General features: G+C 35.5%; 1 protein-coding gene across 3 annotated transcripts in view; it reads right to left on the bottom strand.

Annotated features, from left to right (window-relative positions):
- Positions 1–22,114, bottom strand: part of edil3a (EGF-like repeats and discoidin I-like domains 3a) — a 190,128-nt gene that overhangs the window by 62,074 nt on the left and 105,940 nt on the right. For all 3 annotated transcript variants that reach the window (XM_017452570.3, XM_017452571.3, XM_047149971.2), the window contains one exon: positions 11,155–11,268. In XM_017452570.3, the coding sequence (XP_017308059.1) occupies positions 11,155–11,268 (114 nt within the window). The remainder of the gene's footprint in view (positions 1–11,154; positions 11,269–22,114) is intronic.

Below are 22,114 nucleotides of genomic sequence, written 5' to 3'. Positions count from 1 at the left end.
TCTTCAGTGCAGAAATGACATTTTTACGTTTATAACCTTAATCTGTAAATATTAGAAATTCATGCCAGTATTTCCATTTGACATAAAGTCTCGTCCTGACAGCGAGCGAGTGTCCATTAAACTTCACTGAATGTGCACAAGTCCACGCATGCGCGTCAATCAAACAGCGTGTGATAGAAAGGAAGCGCAATAACTCAGACTAAAATATTCATTTTGATGAAATATGTTGTTTGATGCTATATTTAGCTATATTTACAAACAAAAGTAATTGTGTTTTTGATGACAGCAGTAACTGTAACCTGTAGTAACCTGGCTTTGTTCTTGTAGAGATCAGATTTATCGATATTAAAATATGTTTTGATCATTATTATAACAGTTTTATACCTAAAGTCCTAAAATTACGTTGTGAGAAAACAGCTTTTTTCACAAGATCATTACGTCGAAATCATGAGAAAACTAATTTTTGTATGTCTAGATCATGAGAAAATTAAGTCAAGATCACAAGAAAAAAAGAAAGAAAACAATGCATGGTTGTTTAGGGTTTCCCTAGCAAATGACTTGTGTCTCCAAATGAACAGCAGATATACTTTATAAAACATCTTGTTTTAAGATACATCCACTAATGTACTGAAATGCATTAAAAGACAGAAGCACAGAAGGAATACTGGAAGCAGACAACCCCGTCATCAAAATCAAAATCTATTATATAGATACTATTATATAGATTCTAACATTTTTTAATTTCCAAAGACTTGTCACTAGAAAACATCATAACACTTTTATCACTTTCATTTAAGAGCATAGGTCATGGTTAAATGGCCTACGATTTGTCCAAAAATTTAGAACATTTTCTTTCACCTATTGAGAATATTTAGTAGTTGTGAACAAGAAGTGCCTTTATATAACAATGAATAGTTCTAACTAAGTTAAGCATTTAACTTGAAATGTTAAAACAATATGACAGGTGGAGGCTTTGAACTTAGAGGTTTTAGGTGGACATTATCCTAAACAGTTTTGTTTTATTATCTATTACAAATAGACATAAATCATTTTTGCATACTGATAGATAATTTGAAAGGAAATATAAAATGTTGCTGGAGGTTGGAGCTATCCATGTCTATTAGCATTGTAGCATATCCAATAATGGCGAAGCTTTTGCCCTGCTGTGCTCTGATTGTTTAGGGCTGCACGTAGGGCCTTCTGTTGATATACATCTTCAATTCAATTTGTAGCTTGACAGCTCCCTGCTTTCTCCACACACCAGGTGCTGACTGCTAATATTTACAGAGGTAAAGCGCTCACTAGCTCACCGCCAATTCATCTCAATTGTAGAGCTCTATTTGAAGGAATCAGATGTGTTACAGTTCCGTCTCATCCCGTTTTATCCTTCAATCAAAAGTTGGATTTGTGAGGAATCAAAGCAAAGAAATGCCATGGGATAAACTTACAACACCTATATTTATAACATGCTTTCAACAGGTCTTTTCTTTGTGGCAAATCCATGGCTTCAGAATTCAACAATGTCAAAACAATATCCAAGTTCATTTATCTGTATTTTTTTCCCTAATCTCTGTGCTTTTTTTTTTTTTAGCTAACATTAGAAATCTTTATGTATTTTAACTCAAGCTTCTTCAGTTTGCCAGACACTACTGGAACTTCAAATGGGATCAGGTTCTACGGTCAGATGAAACCAAAATAGAGCTTTTTGGCAATAAACACCAGAGGTGGTTTTGGCGCGCACAGAGAGGTCGCCATATGGAAAAGTACCTCATGCCCACGGTTAAATATGATGGTGGCTCTTTAATGTTTTGTGGCTGTTTTTCTGCCAGTGGACCTGGACATTTTGCTAGGACACATGGCATCATGGACTCATACTCATAATCATCCATCCTCTACACCGCTTATCCTTTTCACAGGGAACCTGGAGCCAATCCCAGGGAGCATCGGGCACAAGGCGGGTACACCCTGCACAGGGTGCCAATCCATCACAGGGCACACAATCGCACGCACACACCCATTCATACTCTACGGACACTTTGGACATGCCAATAAACCTACCATGCATGTCTTTGGACTGGAGGAAACTGGAGTACCCGGAGGAAACCCCCGCATGGGAGAACATGCAAACTCCACACACACGGGAATCGAACCCCCGACCCTGGTGGTGTGAAGCGAATGTACTAACCACTAAGCCACTGTGCGCCCCCTCATAATATCAACAGCTTAAAATGGGCCGTGGTTGGATCTTCCAGCAGGACAATGATCCAAAACATACATCAAAATCAACACAAACATGGTTTACTGACCACAAAATTAAGGTACTGCCAAGTCAACCCAGTCCCCTGACATGAAACTCATAGAAAACCTGTGGAGTGAACTGTAGAGGAGAGTCCACCAACATGGACCTCAAAATTTGAAGGATCTGGAGAGATTCTGTATGGAGGAATGGTCTCAGATCCCTTGCCATGTAAGTCTCAGAACTGTTATCTTGGCAAAGGGAGGTAACAAAGATATATTTTTGGATAAACCTGTGTTTTGTTTTCAATTGTTTGATATCCATGAGAGTGGAGTTTTTTGTGATTTTTCTTTAACAAAAGATCAAAAGGTTAAACAACAAAGACCATTTTTCCCATTTCTCACAGCCTCATGTACCACATGTACACATGGTACACTCATGTACCACAATCCTCAGGGTCATCAAGAAAGAGTGACAAATTAGGCAAGCTCACAAACTGAGTGGCTATACATTGTATTTATTTTTTATTTTTATAGAAGGCATAGTCTTATAGAAGGTGATAGTTATTTCTCGTCATGTCCAGTGTGTATGTGTGTGTGTGTGTGTGTATGTGTGCGCGTGCACACACTTGATAAAGGGCTAGACTGTCTTCCTGTAAAGATCACATCAGATAAGGAGACAGTTTAAAAAATGCAGTGCTAAATGCAGTCAGTATGCTTAAAGATGTGTTAATCCTCGCTAGTTAAGTGTGATTTCCTGACACAGTGAACGTCAGGCTTTAATCATGTTGTCGGGTAGATACATGCTGTAACGAAATAAACACAATCCTATTGCATGTATCGGATATATTCTGCTTGTAAGCACATACTTTTCACCTTTGGGTTAATTAGACTTAAAAATGCTATAACTTGTGCTTGAGATGGGTGCAAAAGAGTAACATAGCCTTTAGTTTTCAGAAAAAAAAAATGTCCACTAAAGTTTCTTTTCTCTTCTCCCTTTCATCTTAAGACAAAGCAAACTCTCTTACATAAATCCTCCACTATTGCTTTCTAAAAAACTTATGCAATACTTAAAATGTCCGATGAAGGCCCAGTGTTGGTACACTACAAACAGTGTTGCCATCTTATACCTGTTTTAAAAATAAGCTGCATTAAGGTGAAGTAGTATAGCTTATACACTATAACTCAATATCAGTCCTTAACTTTAAATTCTACAGTTTTAGCGCAGTTACTTGATATTTTTGTAGTATTTCAATATTTATAAACTAAACATAGTTCAAGAAATTGGAGTTCCAAACACCACTGCATCAGCAATCCCAAATAACATAAGCAAGTCATGAGATACAAGCCTTTCGGGAATATGTTCCTTATCACCGCAGATTTATTTTCCCAGCCGAGGCTCAGTGTTGACGTTTCCCCTCTGCAGATGATGATCTTTAGTGAGGAGCTGTGTGAGACGCTCTCACACTGACCTCGCCACACAAGTCAGCAGTCATCCCTAAAGACAGCACAGTGCTGCCATGACAGCCAAACCCGTTTCCCAGCAAGCTGAGCTATAGCCTCCACAAATTAGAGCAGTCATCAAGCTCAGACTGCTGGGCCAGAAGCTAAGACAGAGCTAAAGATGGGAGAAGGTGAGAACGCATACACAACAAAACATAAATTGAAACTCTAGAAATAAAAAAGCAAGAATTTAGCAGAAAAGAAAGAGAAAAAGTATAAATGTTGTCAGGGAATCTACTATAAAGTATGATTAAAAAAATAAATAAATAAAAACTGAGAATAAAAATTAATTTAAAAAATTTTGTTTGTAGTTGCCTTAACATAACTACATGACTGCTGTTTGCTTATAACTTCTGAAATATTTAGATAGAAGCACATAATTATGTACAACATTAATATTGTTATAATTCAAAAACTGTGCATACTTTGTGATTTCTGCATGGCCAACTTTTTTAAATGTCGCTGTAGAATTCCTATGCAAAACAAATCATGAAGCTAGGATTTTTTAAATGAGTAAAAGGGCATCAGGAGAGAGAAAAATACTCTATAATCTGATGTTCCTGAGCTGCTGTGAGACGCCCTGATGATCCCATAATAGTAATTCACAGTCAGCACTGTGTCAGCGGAGTGTTGGGTCGGAATTCTCATGAAATTTGTACTAGTACATCATATACCAGATTGGATACCTCAATCAGCTTAATGCCTCAGTTTTAGGCACAAAAAAAGTCTGATTACACTGTGACACATGATGGCCAGCAGCCAATCCGGGGAGAGAGAGTGAGAGAACGAAAACAAATGGGAGTAAAAGGAAAATTTCCACTATATATATATATATATATATATATATATATATATATATATATATATATATATATATATATATATATATATATATAATTTGGAAGCTAGTGAATGATAGATGATGGTCAGCTGACAGTTAGCTAGAGAACTCATGCTAGACATTTATTGGGAGGTGTTGGTGATTTTCACATTCATATTGAACAACACTGCATCAACTGGGCATCCGATCATGACTAGGTCTTAAAGTCTTGTTCTTTATACAATGGCTGCATCCGAAATCACGTACTGTGACAGTATGTACTGCATTCTATCAAGTACCGACTCCTCTGCCACTGATGCAGTGCTGCTTTTCACCTACTGTATAGTAGGGTAGTAGGGATATTCGGATGCTAGTTAGCTAGTCAGAGTTAGCATGAGGATGTCTAAGGCCTTAGGAAAAGCCTGTAAGGTGTTGACTACAGTGTGAATTAGAGCAGAGCAGCACTTTTCCCTTCAACCAAAGCTAATTATCTAGCTAGCATTAAGTAACTAGTTCATTCTGAGTATTATCTCCTGTTTATATTAGCATAGGATGATTTGTTACACCACAGCAAGTCAGCTGTGCAATCATGTGCAAGCTAACCACTTCCACACTCAGCACTCAGTCCCGCTCTGCGAGTTTGCATGGTCTACCGCTGCATGGCTGTTGTGTCTAGAAGCTTCCATTTCACAATAATAGCACTTACATTTGACTGGGGTAGCTCTAGCAGGGCAGAAATTTCACAGACTTGTGGAGTCACAGAGTTGTGGCAAAGGTGGCATCCTATGACAGTGACACATATAAAGTGACTGAGCTCTTTAGTACAATACTACTGCCAATGTTTGCTTATGGCAATTGCATGGTTATGTGCTTGATTCTATTCACCTATTAGCAATGAGTGTGGTGGAAACACTGGAACTAAATAATAAGGAGCGGTGTCCACATGCTTTGTCCATATAATGTATATTTCACATATGTATCATACAGTATATGGATTCATATATCTGTGTTAACCATCTTTGCGTATATATACACATATGTTTGGAAATAATGCTTGATCATATTTGATATACCTACATAGACGGACATATATCAGATTTTTTTTATTGGTTTCTAATCCTACAATGCTGCTGAGGGTATTAGAGTGAAGATAAAATGTTAAAGTAACAAAGTTAAGTTATAATTTCAAACTTTCCTTTACTTACTTTACGTTACTGAATTACTGTTGTACAAATAGGTAAACTCTGGAAGATGGCCCTTTAAAAATAGAGTCTGCACTCCACTGCAGACTGAGATAATGAATAGAATAGTGTGAAGTGAGGGAACAGGAGATTGCTTTCTGCTTGACTGCATGTGGTAGGGAAGAACACCAACAGAGTTTTCACAGGAACATCTCAATATTTTGTCATGATTCTCTCTCTCTCTCTCTCTCTCTCTCTCTCTCTCTCTCTCTCCCCCTCACCCCCTCTCTCTATCTCTCTCTCTCTCTCTCTCTTACCCACCCTCTCTCTTTTTTGCAAAGACACGAAAATACACACCTGGGCCCACTTTTCCACTCCCAAGTGTGTGCACTGAGAGGATATTCACAGTTACCCAAAATACCACTTGAGCAATGTCTTCAGGATGATATTGGAGTTTAGAAAGATATTAGCACAGCCAGATGGTCTGTAAGCTATTCTACATATCCGTATGCTCATATTCTTTATTATTACAGTATCGCCCAAACTTTCTGCAGCAACAAAGCCTGATTTATGAAGATCACATATGCCTTATCTGAGTAGGGGCTGGATATGGTCTTTCTTTAACATCAGTAGAAGCAGGAACAGGTGAAACCTTAAATATAAGGTAAGAATATGAGAAAAACTAAATAAAGCATAATAACTATAACATATGTGAGTGTCAGCAGAAAAAAAAAAGATTTAGTGTTCAAGATATTTTTGTATTTTATTAAATATTAAACCTTATTAAATATTAGACCATGTTTCTAATATTTTCAGAAGCTTTTCTGGTATTTCTGATACAATAGTGAAAGCCAAATTCTTTCCTATAAGTTGCACAATGATGTACTTACTTGTATTAAATAATTTCTGCATTATTTTAAAGATTTTAATGCTTAAATCTTCATACAGTTTACTGCTCTTTATTGTATTTTCTATGTATGGAAACAATTTGCAAAAGCTATAGTATTCAAGTCCACTCTCAAGATTTTCTCTATATTGACTTGGATTTGTGTTAGACTTATTGACATTTATGCTTGGACTTGTCTTAGTCTTGCTAAATAGGGTCTTGGTCTTGAGCGAAAGTTTTATAAAAACTAGTTTTTGTGTTGTCTTTTCTTTTCACATGCTCAACATTTGCCAAAAAAGTACTTCCTTCTTCTAGAAAATAAAGTCTAATCACTGGCCTGAAGCAGGAAGGAAGCTAAATAGTTGAAGTAAAGGCTTGGCCTCAAAAGGATTTAATGGTTTTCTGTCCTAATCTTTACATGGTTGCACTTGGATTCTAATTTGTACTCAGGGCTATGCAGTGCAATCACGACTGCATACAGTATGTATAGCAGAATCATAATGTTAGGGCAAAACATATCTATTCAATTTCAAAAGCTGTACTACCGAGAAAAAACACAAATATGCAAACATTCTGACAATATGCTCAGGCTAGCCATAGTATGCAGTCCAAGATTAAATGTCAAAGCAAATTGGAGTGACATTTTCATTCATAGGTAGAAAGGCTGTTAATTGTATGCTGCAATTAATTTAAAAACAACCAGAATAGTGACACAGGTCTAGCAGCAACCAGAGATGTGTTTAAATAAGTTTAATTCATATTATATAATTACAAGGAGGTGTTTAATTTCAAATAAGTAATTTTTTTCACCATTAAAATATATTCACACACACACACATATATGTATATATATATATATATATATATATATATATATATATATATATATATATATATATATATATATATATACATACATACACACACACATATATCTATAGCCAATTCATTAATGGGATCTGTACATAAGTTTGACAATTCTAATTGAATCCTATTATATTAACAGCTATACTCATAGATTAAGCATGCTAGTCCTTTAGGCCTAGATACACTTAGTTGATTCCATTTTTAACCTCTGCATTTGCATTGTTCATTCTCATGAGCAAGATCACAAGGACCATCACACATTATACTTTATATGCTTACACAACTGCATTATAATGGTTAAAAAGACTTCATCAATAGCTTTCAAAGAACAACAAAGGTCCCGGAAACTGGCCATTTTAACTGACTTTGTATTCTTAATCAAATCTTTTGAGAGCTAATATAAGATTATGGTATGGTGAACATGTAGCACATTTTGTTTACAATATTAAATATGTTATTTTTATACAGACAAAAATGCATATTGTTTTGCATTGTTTATGATTCAGAAGTAAAAATTTCAGTCTTTTCGATCATATAATTTGTTTTCTTCATGGATCATTACAGCCACTTGACAAGAAAGCATAGCATCACGTGAGAGCTAAACTTAATGGTTGATTAAGTCTGTGGGTGAACTTAAAGTGTCCTCCTCAGATGCTTAGAGGACAGTTGAGAACCCATCATAAATGCTGATTGGGTGGATGTTTTTCCTCACTGGACACTACACTGTGCAATACACTAATAGAACAATGCTGTTTCCATATTTAATTTGACAATGTGTTATAGATTACAAGAGAGTAAAAAAATAAAGAAAAATACAATAAACTACATAAATAAATTTAAAAAATTAAAAGCTTCTGAAACTAACATTTGTGTCTTCATAGCTAGTTACTGTCCTGATCAGGGATTAGAAATGTTTTATATTTTTTCCATTTTCGTTCATTATGAAAAAAAATTTAGAACAAAATAACACAACAGTTAATAATGTTCTTTATATATGGTCAAAGTTATTCGGCTATTAGTCACCCTCTAAGCACTAATGTTTGTTAAAAGCTCACCTTTGCAGTCTTGTACATAAATTAAAGCATGTTTTTTTTTAATATGATGCTGCAGAGTACCATCCTAATTGCCAGCTATTACATCAGAGCATCTTTCACCTTCGCAATGTAATTTGTGGTTTGTAGAGTTGTAGGAAAAATTACTTTCTACACAGATTTTCCTGTAGCCAAGTGTGCAGGAAGTGATTAATTCTGGACAGGAATTTAGGCCTATTGTGGAAAAAAGTTTAGGTTTAGCTGTGCTTTCTTGAAATTACACTGAAACTGAAAAATAATGTCATTAACAGTTAAGCACTTTTTAAAATATTGTTTTTATTCTGGAACAATTTTGAGTGATTTTGTTCAATGAACATTTTCATTTGTTTTAGGTTTTTGTTTTCATTCCATGTAATGTTAATAATTTCAGGCCACAATTATAATATACAAGTATATACTGGAGAAAAAATAAAGCCCTGTAAGCCATATGGTTACATCTGATTGGCTGAAAATGATTAATGCCCAATGCACATATTGAAGATTTCTTTATGTTGTGTACAACATTGGAATTGTTTGTCACCCTCTCTATTTATACTGTAGTAAATGTATAAATTGTGGCAGTAATTTGATTCAGAAATGTGTTTCAGAGACCATGTGGATTTAACTTGGTCATCAAAAATGTTTTTAATTACAGTATTTCTCAGGGCAGGTTTGGTATCAATCTAATCCATATTTCATGGTGAGCAATGTGGCGACATCATAAATATCATATAGGTTTAGGAAACATTTACAGTATATGTTGCAATGTCTGTTCTTTCTTCCCACATGCACACACCCACACTGCCATGTGCATTCTGGCACCACCTGATCTGAATCGGAGACCTTTTGCCTTTGTTCCCATCGACGCATTCTCAGGAATTTATTAACATACTGTTCCTTATGGTGAGCTATCTAGCTGGGGGTCCATCCTGCCATAAAACATATTGTGTCTCTATCATTTGGTACTCTGGTCATTGATACACTTCAAAGAAGCTCAGGGGTATATTATTACAATACAGATTGCAGCCTTGACCATCAGGGGCTTTTACTATCAGAGATGCTTTAACACCACGCATCCTATGTCTCTGTTTCTGTTTTCTGTAGATCATTCATTTGTGTTTTGCACACTAAACCCATTCATTACTCCAAATACTCTGTAGTTCTTCTGTATGAAAGTATGTAAAAGTAAAAGTGCATGACTTGCATGATTTTTATGCTTATTAGAAATTGCTTCCTAAGCTAAACTTTTAGTATGTTAGACACATTTGAAAGCGACCTCTGACAAGCTAATATAAAAGTCTAATACTTGCCAGTTTAAATAAAACCTCTGACAAGTACAGTATATAGGAAAGGCCTAGGCTTCCTCTGATCTGACAAAATAATAGTTTATTACAGGCTATTTAAAAGCCTCTGTTGTAGGAACCTCATTTTATAGCTTAGCATGAAACTGTTTTAATTTAAATATAATCTGAACACTGAGATATTTCACATCTAGCAGTAACTAGAAGATAATTCTTTGGAGTCAGATAAATAAGTTAGCAGTTATTATCAATTGGAGTCTGATAATTAATTAAATGTATTGAAGTCAGATATATAAAATCATAAAGCAAAAGCACACATTTAACCTTCGACTGCACCTATTTCCGTTTTTGGTTATAGGAGACCAGCGGGCTAAGTTAATATAAGAACTCTACAATACATATTATACAAAATAACAGTAAAACTATTTAATATATTTTCAAAAGTTTTCACTTTTTCCTCCATTCTCATTGATTTTGATCCAGTTTTAAACCTTGTAATACCTCTAATGTCATATCTAATTATACCTAATATCATTATCATTAACATCATTATATCTAACATAGTATTATTTATCACATCATATGATTAAATGACAGTGTTTTATCCTTAACCCCTTTAGCCATGTTATAACTAGGAGTGATATAGTAAGATGAGACAATTTTGATTCTAAAAGCAATGATTTGATATTTCACTATAACTCTTATAATATTATTTAGTAGCCTCCGATCAATAGGTGACCAACTTTGTTCAGAATCTGGGGTAGGCATACCATTAATTCACATAAAGGACTATTTCCAAAGTGTCAGAGTTATAGGCAAAGCATGTGGCCTGCTGCCATTATAATCAAGAATAATCAATTTATTATTGTTGGTTCAATTCATTTCAGTCATTGGCTGGTAAATAGATGCATCGATCCAAATCATCTGATCCTTTCACCCCTAGTTATAACTTTGCTGAAGGTCACAGTTTAATAGTTATTTCAGTTCACTTCATCAGTTTGTGTTATAATAGCAGCACATGACCTTGCTGTCGAATATGTTTGTCTTGATGGAACTGTCAACATGATGATTGCAGTTTGTCAATGGGGAATGTGCCAGCTTAACTGCCCTCACTGTCTGTTTAAGTAAACATGCACACGATTGTATGTATTTCATTTGGGAAATCTGACCAAATAACCTACTTGTTTAATAGAGTGTTTTTGGAACTATTATTAGAAATGAGAAAAAAATTAAGAAGGGGCAAACATGGTTTTCAGAAAATTAGAATTCAGAAAAAAAGTTAGATACTTACTATACTGACAGTTTCTTCCCATGTATTCGCCAGGGCATTCACAGGAATAGTTGGCCACCAAATCCGTACAGATTCCTCCATTTTTACATGGATCCCTTTCACATTCATTGACATCTGCAAAACACATATGCACAAAGATGAATTAGCCACAGAGGTAATTAGTGACTCATCTCATTTAAATGCACTAGTGGTGCTTGTTTATCGAGTTTGCTCTGTTTGTTATTTGATATTTGCCTCTACCCAGATTGCTCAAGTGAAAGAGGTAAACACCATCTGTAATTAATCAAATTAACTTAAGACAATAGGACCAGTAAATGTGAAACATTTTAAGTGGAGTCACAGAAAAAAAAAATACATTAGACAGTAAGGAAACGAAAAGAAAGCAAGGGGAAAATAACAACAATGCAAATTAAGGTTTTCTCCATATTTCCTAGCTATGCCCAGAAATTTGGGCTGCTGAAAATGTTCAAATAAAAATGGCAAAAATGCCACTGAGTAAACAAATGCCAAAAGGTTTTCAACTACTGGTTTGATACACCAACTGAAGGCATGACTTCACATTCAATACACAGTACATACCACATATGATAGTTTTATATCTTGTGACTATATATATATATATATATATATATATATATATATATATATATATATATATATATATATATATATATATATATTCCAATATATTTTTTCTTCAGCATACACACTATATGGCCAAAAGTTTGTGGACCATCACACCCACATGTGCTTTTTGAGCAACCCATTCCAGATATCTGCTTTAGTTATAATGCTGTTAAACAAAACTCCACTCTTCTAGGAAGGCTTTCTACTAGATTTTGGAGTGTGGCTGTGGAGATTTTTTCATTCAGCCACAAGAGCATTAGTTAGGTCAGGTACTGATGTTGGGCGAGGAAGCCTGGGGAAATCGGCATTGCAATTCATCCCAATGTTGTTCAGTGGGGTTGAGATCACGGCTCTGTGCAGGATACTCCTGTTCTTCCACAACAACCTTGGCAAATCATGTTTTCATGGAGCTCGCTTTTTGCACAGGAAAAGTATTATGCTGGAAGCATTTTAGGCCACTTAGTTCCAGTGAAAGGAAATTCTAATACAATAGTAGGGCTGGAGCTAATGATTATTTTCATCGATTAGTTGGCTGATAATTTTTTTGATTAATCGGTCAATAAGATTGCGGGGGGGGGGGGGGGGGGGGGGTCAAAACTTTCAGTACCATTTTTTTTTTCATTTATTTAAAATAAAATCCACAAAGTGGGTGTTACAAATATAAACTTCAGACTAAAATTTTACACAGCTGTTTGTCCAATTATATAAGACTGAAAAGGACCCAATACACACACCAGAATATATATTATTAATTTAGAACTGTAGTTTAATTCAGTGCTTTTTGTGCATCCATAAAAATTATGCATAAATACTATTATATAATATAAACTATATATATATATATATATATATATATATATATATATATATATATATATATATAATAGAATATAATATATATAATATAGACTGTAAGTTTATATTATATAATAGTATTTATGCATTATTTTTATGGATGCACAAAAAGCACTGAATTAAACTGCAGTCCTAAATTAATAATAAAAACTCACTTTCACTGTACTTTGTGGTTTGTTACTCACTGCCTTTAGGCATATTGTTTTACTTGTGTTTACTTTTGATCATAGTGTTTTAATTAGACATTACAGATCTTATCACTGCGTCTACACAGCGAGTGAGGAGCAACACGGTGAGGAGAAAATACAGCATATAATGACAATAAACTTAAATTAAACTAAACCTTTTAAGCAACTTGCACTAGTTTCACCAACCCATTGCACACAGTTGAGCATTTGAGATATAAACATAAGTTTGTGCTCGTTCATCACTGTCATGTGTCCCTGCTAAACATGTTCCGCTTTGTAAAGTTTGTAGGTTACAATCTTCCTCACTATGTTTAATATAAAATGCTCCCCTGCCTTAGAAGACTCTGAGGTCACAGACTTTCTTCCGCTGTCACTTGACGATTACTCCACCATCTGATGGTGACTGAGGTCATATTGGGAATAAAAGGTAACGTTGACAAACAGTAAACTGAAGAAAGTCATTGTCGTTGACTCTGAGTATCTGCTAAAGCTAGTGGCATCACATTACGTGTGTATGATGTCATGTGCTGCTGACTGGGAAACAGCTTATACTTCTGGTTAGTAAAAAAAACACTAGTGTTCCATTTGAGACGATATTACCTTTCTAAAATTCATATACTAGACAGTAGAGTACATAGTGCATAGTTTAAGTGTATAGTATGTCATTTGGGACACAACTTTAGTATTTACTCTCTGATGCGTGTTTTCGGAACAGAAGAAACGTAATGAGTAAATGTGCCCTGTGCTGCATGCAGACCAACTAATCAATAGAGATTTGTTGACAACGATTTTCATAATCGATTATTAGCGATTTTATCGATTAGTTATTGCAGCTCTATACAATAGCATACAATGACAGTCTATACACTACTTACTCCACATACTTTTGGCCACATAGTGTATAATTTACCTTGTTTATTACAGTATATATTAATTTAAGTCCATTTCTTCTTCTTGTCTTCCTTGTAAATTGTCCACTGTATTTAACATTTTCTGTGAATGTTCTATGGATTGATGAGTCGAAAATGGAACTGTTTGGAAGACAGTGGTCCCGTTGCATCTGGCGTAAACCAAACACCAAATTCCACAAAATTTACGATCATCATGGTGGTGGACTGTGATGGTGTGGGGATGCTTTGCTGCTTCAGGGCCTGGCCAACTTGCAAAAGTTGAGGGAAACATGAATTCTACTCTCTCCCAGAAAATCCTAAAAGAGAATGTCTGGTCTTCAGTCCGTGAGTTGAAACTTAAGTGCAATTGGATCATGCAGCAAAACAATGATCCAAAGTATATGAGTAATTCCTAGTCCTAGAAGTAAGTAAAGACTGATCTCCAGGTATAAGAAGCATTTGGTTGTGGTTAATGTTTTATGTTGTATTTTGTTTGAATATCTAAAACTATTTAGTATGAGATATACACAAAAAGAGAAGAAATACTTTTTTTACAGCCCTGTACATAGATACAAGTCTATTGTCTAGTATTTCACATGACCACGCACTGAGACACATTCCTGGATGTGTAAGACTCTACCTTGCAAATAAAATAGATTCTGATTCTGATAATGTCCCACTGAAGAGACTTTGTTTCATTGTTGTGTAGTTTTTAGTTAATTAGTAAATGCTTTTAATTCATTTACTTTCCAAAAGCATACGAGGTAAAATAATATAAATTGGTACATTTTATGCAAAAAGTAGAAAAAAAAATTCTCAGCACCTAGAACTAAAAACCTAAACGAGTTCAGTTGTAACATTACATATATAGATACGATATACAGATCATTAAATCAATAAATTACTTTTCCCATTAAGAATCTTAATATGAAGCTGTTTAAGTTCCACATCAGTGTTCTAAATCTCCTGCCCATGGGAAGCTCCTGGGACTTGGTGTACAAAACATGAGCAGGTTCAAAAATAATTCTGTTTGTTGCATTACAGGCCGCTCATAAATCAACTAAAATTAACTCCGAAGTCTTACAAGCTGTCTTAACAAGAATAGCTAGTCTAGTTTCTGTTAGAAGTGGACAGTGAGGAGAATGAGGACAATGCAATACAATACAATAACATAGATACATTCCTGAACTGAAGTCTCTGCGATCTCAGTAGGAGCTAAAGAAAGCCAGTTGTGGATCAGTCTGGTCATAAAACAAGCACTGGCACTCATCATAAACTGCTGTTTTAATATCTGAAGTAATCTTTTGCCCTTTCACTTTGTCATTGCAAGTATGGTGTCACCAGGCATCATGTATGATCATATATGATCTGAAGTGAGTGACAAAGAGAGAGACTGACAGAGATAGAGAGGAAGAGATGACGAAGCATAAAATGAACAGAATCAGAGTGAAGAGCAGCTATATCAACACAAGACTGTAATAAACCACCTGAGTGAAGAGAAAATATGAGAAAATAGAATGAACAGGAGAAGAGGGCATGAAAAATATTTCTCACCCTCCAGTCAGGCTGAAGTATGTAACCATTATCTCAACTATGATCTGTGCTTGTGGAGCACTGCAATTCCTACTCATACTAGGATTTTCTAAACCTTGGTACAAATGAACCTGATCAAAAGCCTATTCCCCTTTGTTTAGGCTGAGTGGCAATGAAGGGCAAAAGGAGCAACAACCATGCAGTGGTCTCAACAGGAGGCCTGAGGAAATGCTGATCCAGAGAGAAGCCCACCAAGAAAACGTTAACAGGTTTATTACTTAGAGATATTACGAAAGCTGCACAATGCACAGCATGTAACTGGATAATGATAAATGTGTTTGCTGCAAAAGCAGTAAAGTAAAATGCCCTACATCATATAATATGCTGTATCCATAAAAGGAAAAATCCACCCTGAACAAATTAATCTGTGATCTTCAGTAGTGTACAAGATTTACTTTGTAATGAAATTCTGAGCTGACCTATTGAGTTTATATGTCTTTCATTGACACATTGGTCTATTTTCACATTGCACAATAGTTTTATACATTACCCACATTGCCATTTGACTACCTGCTGACAGAACTGCCACTCTGTCTTCTCCTCATTCATACACTCTGCTCAAACAGATAGAATCCAAAGCTTCAACTTGCTAATAATGCCTGACAGCAAAACCTGACCATTATCCTTTATGTTTGACATTGTTGACTATTAAACACCATTGTAATTATGAAACGGCCAGAAATCTTACAAGAATAACAGAAATACAAACAAACCTACAAATTGGCACTACATCACAAATATTTCTATATAAACACATTATAGGATTATAATGGATTATAATGTCAGTGTTGCATGTTTAAAAACAAACAAAAATTTGCATTAAAATATAGATTTTAGCTATTTCATCAAAAAAACATATTCAGTCAATATTCAAATACAAACAAATTCTAAATAATAGACACAACCCTTACCTGAATGAACTACTGTATAATGAACTATGATAAGAATGCTTCCACACTAGCATTTGGGATCATTTCTTGTTTGGAATACCTGTTTATTTCTGATCTATGGATGAATTTATATGCATTTTGCTTCTCTCTTTTTTTCTATCTTTTGAAATATTCATAAAACCTATATTCTGTGTGTTTCTAATACTAGATAGTTAAATTTACTATATATATAAAAAAAAAAAAAGGAAAAGACTGTTTTAGAGGTTTTATTCTGAAATGTTACAGACCTAGAGTTTTGTATAGTTATGGCTAGCTGTCACAGGTTGTTCTTTAATCTGAAATTGCTGAATTTTTTGGTGTTAAACTCAGAAGTCACAGCTTACTACATGCCATTGTGGCTTTACCCACATCATTCATCAAAATCTCAATTTTTCATGTGTGAACTCCACAGGCTGGGTTAAAATATCTGTAAAATTCAGAATGTTGTTTAGTGTAGTTCATGGCCTGACACACCCAAATGCATTCATCAGTCTGAGTTTTACACAGCCTTGTGATGCATGAACATGGATAAACAATGGATGCATATACAACAGTCCTTGACAACAGTTTGAGAGCCAAAACTGAGTATTATAAATCTAACATTCCTGCTCTGAGAGCCAAAATCTACAGAACACATTATAAAATTCTCAAATCCTATACAGAACAATCCTAATTACAGAGTTCATATGTGTTTATCTAAACTCAATTCAGTTAATTCAGTACTGGAGATTTCGCAGTGTTTAAATTACATTATGCCTAAATCATATGTTTTTTGTTTATCTATCTATCTACCTCTCTCTCTCTCTCTCTCTCTCTCTCTCTCTCTCTCTCTATATATATATATATATATATATATATATATATATATATATATATATATATATATATATATATATATATATATATATACACACACACACACACACACACATGTATATATATATATATATATATATATATATATATATATATATATATATATATATATATATATATATATATATATATATATATATATATATATATATATATATATATATATATATATATATATTTGTAATATACTCAGCAAAAAAGAAATGTCCTCTCACATTCAACAGTTTAAACATCAGGCTAATTGGCTAATATTCAAGGCAGAAAGGGGCAACAGAGAGAGCTTGTAGATCTCCTACTCGCTTGAGAGATGTCAGGGCCAGCAGAAGAGCAACTTTAGAGTCAGAAGATTCTCAGAGGCTGACTCTAAGGGCTTAAATGGGGTCCCTGACAGACCTTCCAGGACTACAGAAAGGTCCCAGGAAGGTATGTGCTGCCTAATGTAGGCGTTACCATGTACAGCCTCTCGAGGCTGCCATCGCATGGTGCACTCCTGTGATGAAACGGGAGCAAGCCGTAACACACTTCCTGAATTCTCTCACTCATATTTTTCTGTCTCGCTCATTCCTTTTTTTCTCTGTCTTTTTTAAAGGGATAGAAAAGTTTTGAGATTTTGAGGAAAGATAGAGAGGAAATGAAGCGTCTTTTTGTTTCTTTACACAAACAACCGACATGCAGTCTTTCGCTGAAGATAATGAGGCTTATGGCGCAGCTCCCAGGTGCCATATTTATATCATGCGACACGCTTAATTGCCACATCACCTAATCATGACAAGCCTATAAATAGGCATGATTTTACACAAGCTTCAGATGCCAGTCGCGTGAGAGAGGCACTCCCCATAGTGTTATGCTAAATGCGACGTCAATGTTGCCTTTGAAAGTGAACCATGCATTTATTTATTTATTTTTAACAGTTAAAGTTCCTGGATGCAAAAAAAAAACATTTGTGAAACTGTCATGTTAAAACAACAGGTTCTATGTGGTGAATTATTTTAAAGACTTATCAGCTGATTTTCAGTACCATCACACAATAAGCAATGAATGTGATCTGCATGTCAATGTATCCTTTATGGTGATTTTGAAGAATGAATTCAAGGCACTTTTCTCCATAAGAACTAACATTAAAATAGAACAGCACAAATAGTATCCTAAAGGATGCAATCAAAAGTAACAATCGAAAGGGATTAGATTTCAATTAACACAAGTACAAGGGGCTTACCATTTTCATTAACCATTATTAACCTGACAATAGAAGACTCAAGAATGCATTACTGAATGTGACAAGAGCAAAGCGTCATTAAGCCATTATCCTCATACAAATTCAAAATTGAGCATCAATTCTACATGAGTGTGTTGAAAGGAGTCAATCAAATGGTGCTGAAGGTGAAGGCATGGGTGTTAGGGATATGTGAAATGTTAAATGTGTGGTATGTGAATTGAACTGAAGAAATGCCAGAGCTTGATTCGGTTCTGATTTGACGAGGGTGCAAACATTTCACAGAAGTGAAAATTCAAAATTTCATTTGAATGAAAGCATTCAAGAAGGGGAAACATGTTGATTTTTTTCTAATGTCACATTATTGCGATAATTTTGTTGATTTTGCATCCATTCAAATATTTTCCATACTCTAATATTACATTGATATTTTTAAATACAATTCTCCAGAATAAGAAAATAACTTAGATATCACTTAGGAACTTACAAACCACATTGCAGCCTTAGTGTACCAAAAGAATTACAGAATTGTGTTGTCTTTATAGGTATCTTAACTTTTAAATGCCTCCCTAAGTTGTCTCCCTATTTCCCTACCCTAAATTGGCCCAAACCCAATCCATGGCCATTTATTTTTTTTAAACAATATTAATACTGTAAATGGCAAAATTGGTTAAAAAAGATACATTATTTGTAGCTTAAAATGTGATTTATATATTTTATATTTGAAGGTTGGTGAAAAATGCACATATTTAATAGATTTTAAAAAAGTATATCATGCAGTATTCGATATATCAGGGACTGGAAGCAGATGCAAGTGTAGACATTTATTGAGGATAAAGCAAACAAAACAAACCAAGTGCAAAACAGGATGATCCACAAACAAAAAAAATCAAGGAAGAGAGGAATAACAGCTGTGTATAAGCCTAAAAATAACCACGGGGAGCCACAACACATAACAAACACTTGACTGTGAAACACACAGAAACTGGAACTTAAATAGGGTTAGTGAAACACAATGCAGGTGTGAGTAATCTGTGAGCGTGACTAGGTCATATGATGTGCTAGGCCTGATAGGTAATGTGATGCTTGTCAGCCATTTTGTGGCCAAAACCAGCAATGACATGACACTGCAGTGCAGTAATGTCTGAGCCTGACTGTTTTACCAGAATTCATGACTACATTTCTGAATTTTATGTCACTAGAATACAGTGAAATGTTGTAACCCTTTCGTTCAAACCAAAATACCCTAAATTTGCAGTTATATTGTAGTGTGTAATTCGTACTTTGAATTCATCTACTTTTAGTTTATTCTCAAAAGGCATTTTAGTATAGAAAAAAACCCAGTTTATCCATCTTGTTTGCGTCATTAAACATGCGCCTATTTCATGCATGCCTCCTTAATCACTGCTAATGATGTGTCAGTGTAGGGAGCTGAAAAATATCAGCCCAAATGGAAATCAAATCTAGGGGGTGTTTTACTCTGTGTAATCACATAACACCACACTCACTATCCAGCTGCATGAATATACAGTTTGGGCTACAAGGAAATCAGGCCTGGGGGGCATGGTGGCTTAGTGGTTAGGACATTTGCCTCACACGTCTGGGGTTGAGGGCTCAATTCCCATCTCTGCATGTACATGAAGTTTTCATGTTCACCCCATGCTTTGGGGTTTCCTCCCATAATCCAAAGACATGCATTGTAGGCTGATTGGCATCTCTAAATTGTCTGTGGTGTGTGAGTGTGTGCAGTTGTGCCACGCTGTGATGGTTGGCACCCCAACCAAGGTGTCCCCTGCCTTCTGCCCTGAGTCCCCTGGGATAGGCTCCAGGCTTGCCTTGTGTAGGATAAGCAGTACAAATGGATGGATGGAAATCAGCCCCAGCTTCACTTCATACCATTCTATGTGTTTTTCATATGACCATCGGTGGTGCTGTTGCGCTTGGTTCCACAAAGAATCGAGAATAATCAACAAGGCACATTAAGAAAATAATTTAGAGCAGATGTCAAAAATGAAACCTTATATATTGATATATCTTTGAAAGCAGGCAGGCATAACCCTGCTAGTCAGGCTTTTTAGATTACATTGTCAACAATAATACAATGTTAATATCACAGATCAACAAAATTCAGGAATCTGTATCATGAACATATAGATTCCATAGATCCATGCTGCAGAGTGATCCACATAAAAAGAACACAGAGTCTAGTGCTCTTTCTGTTTAATGAGATAGAACCAGCCATCGCCATCATCGACTACTGAACAATTGGATTAAAAGCTGACCGTACACAACGCAGGGGAAATCTGTGAACTATAATCGCTGTCCTTTCAGTAATCGATAGAGTGTGACAGGAGTGCATTTCTCAGTGGCCAACCACATCAAGCTCTGACACGCCAAAAACACTAACATCTAGACCTATGCACTGACACCAGTATGTTTGGCTGCGTTCTCATGCAAACAGCTTCTGTTGCATATTCCCACATACTCCCACTGACAAATTAATGTGCAACAAATCACGTAGATGTTTATGTGCCACGTCCCAGCCTTAGTTTATCCAGAGATGTTCCAGTTTGGCAGAAATTAGGGCTCGTGTTTTGAGAAAGGTCAATATTTTGTTGCGGCTTAGTTAGACCAATTTTAGACATGCGAATGGACATGTACAAAGAGCTGACTTGTGCTTTGGAGATTTCAAACATTAATTCAATGATTATTTATGCAAAATGAGAACTCAGAAATGCAGTCTGAAAACTAAAAAATAATTATTGAACAAACTTTATTTGTACATCTGTTTTCAATGGTTCGTAGACATGGCTGAAGTGCACATGACAGAAGTGGCTGAAGTGCACATGAAAAATAAAACTGAAGGAGAAACAAATCTTGTCTCGCTGTACAACTATGGCTAGTATGAAGACACATATTGATTACAGACACTGATTTGAAGTGCTGAAGCACTGTGTTTTATGTTCTATCTGAAACCAAGGTTAGACCTTACAGCAATTGAGTGTGTGTGTGTGTGTGTGTGTGTGTGTGTGTGTGTGTGTGTGTCACAGTAATAGAGAGAGGATTAACTTAGATGAGAGAGTAAGATAATCCACACAGTCAGTTGACACTCTTATGCTCAGGGTCAGATAAACAAAAGTGTCACCAGCAGGAATCATGATAGTGAATTAACCTACTGTACCTCACTGACCACACACTCAGTTCTAAATCTACGACGACACTGAGATGGTTCACATTTACATAAACTGATTCCTTAAGGGTGATTTGATGGATTAATGGTTGTAGCTTTCCCACAGGTCTGAAATCCACCTGGGGGAAGAACAGGTGTGTGATGAGGGAGATGGCAAGGTAGGAAAGGGTTTCACCCTGCGGGACAAAACAAAGAACCATGCAGAGTGAAGATTTAACCTTTTCTTTTAAGAATGTAAGTCTAAAAACCACTACTGATGAGATATAGTGTAGGAAGTGAAACATTACACAATATTTAAAAAATCAACAGTTATGTCATGATGTGCGATATAGGTCTGTACTTCCTTTTTATTAGTTGTTATATGTTTCCTGCTGTTGCATTCATTCATTTTAAATAACTGCTTTATCCTGGTCAAGTTCATGATCCGGAGCCTATCTCAGGAACACTGGGCGTACGACAGGAATACTTCCTGAATGGGAACTAGTCCATCACAGGCCATCATACACACACACACACACACACACACACACACACACACACACACACACACACACACACACACACACACACACACACACACAGATTCACAGTTAGGAGAA

This window comes from Ictalurus punctatus, chromosome 22 (assembly GCF_001660625.3).
Source record: "Ictalurus punctatus breed USDA103 chromosome 22, Coco_2.0, whole genome shotgun sequence".
Taxonomy (NCBI): Eukaryota; Metazoa; Chordata; class Actinopteri; order Siluriformes; family Ictaluridae; genus Ictalurus; species Ictalurus punctatus.
This window is presented reverse-complemented; position numbering and strand designations above follow the sequence as displayed.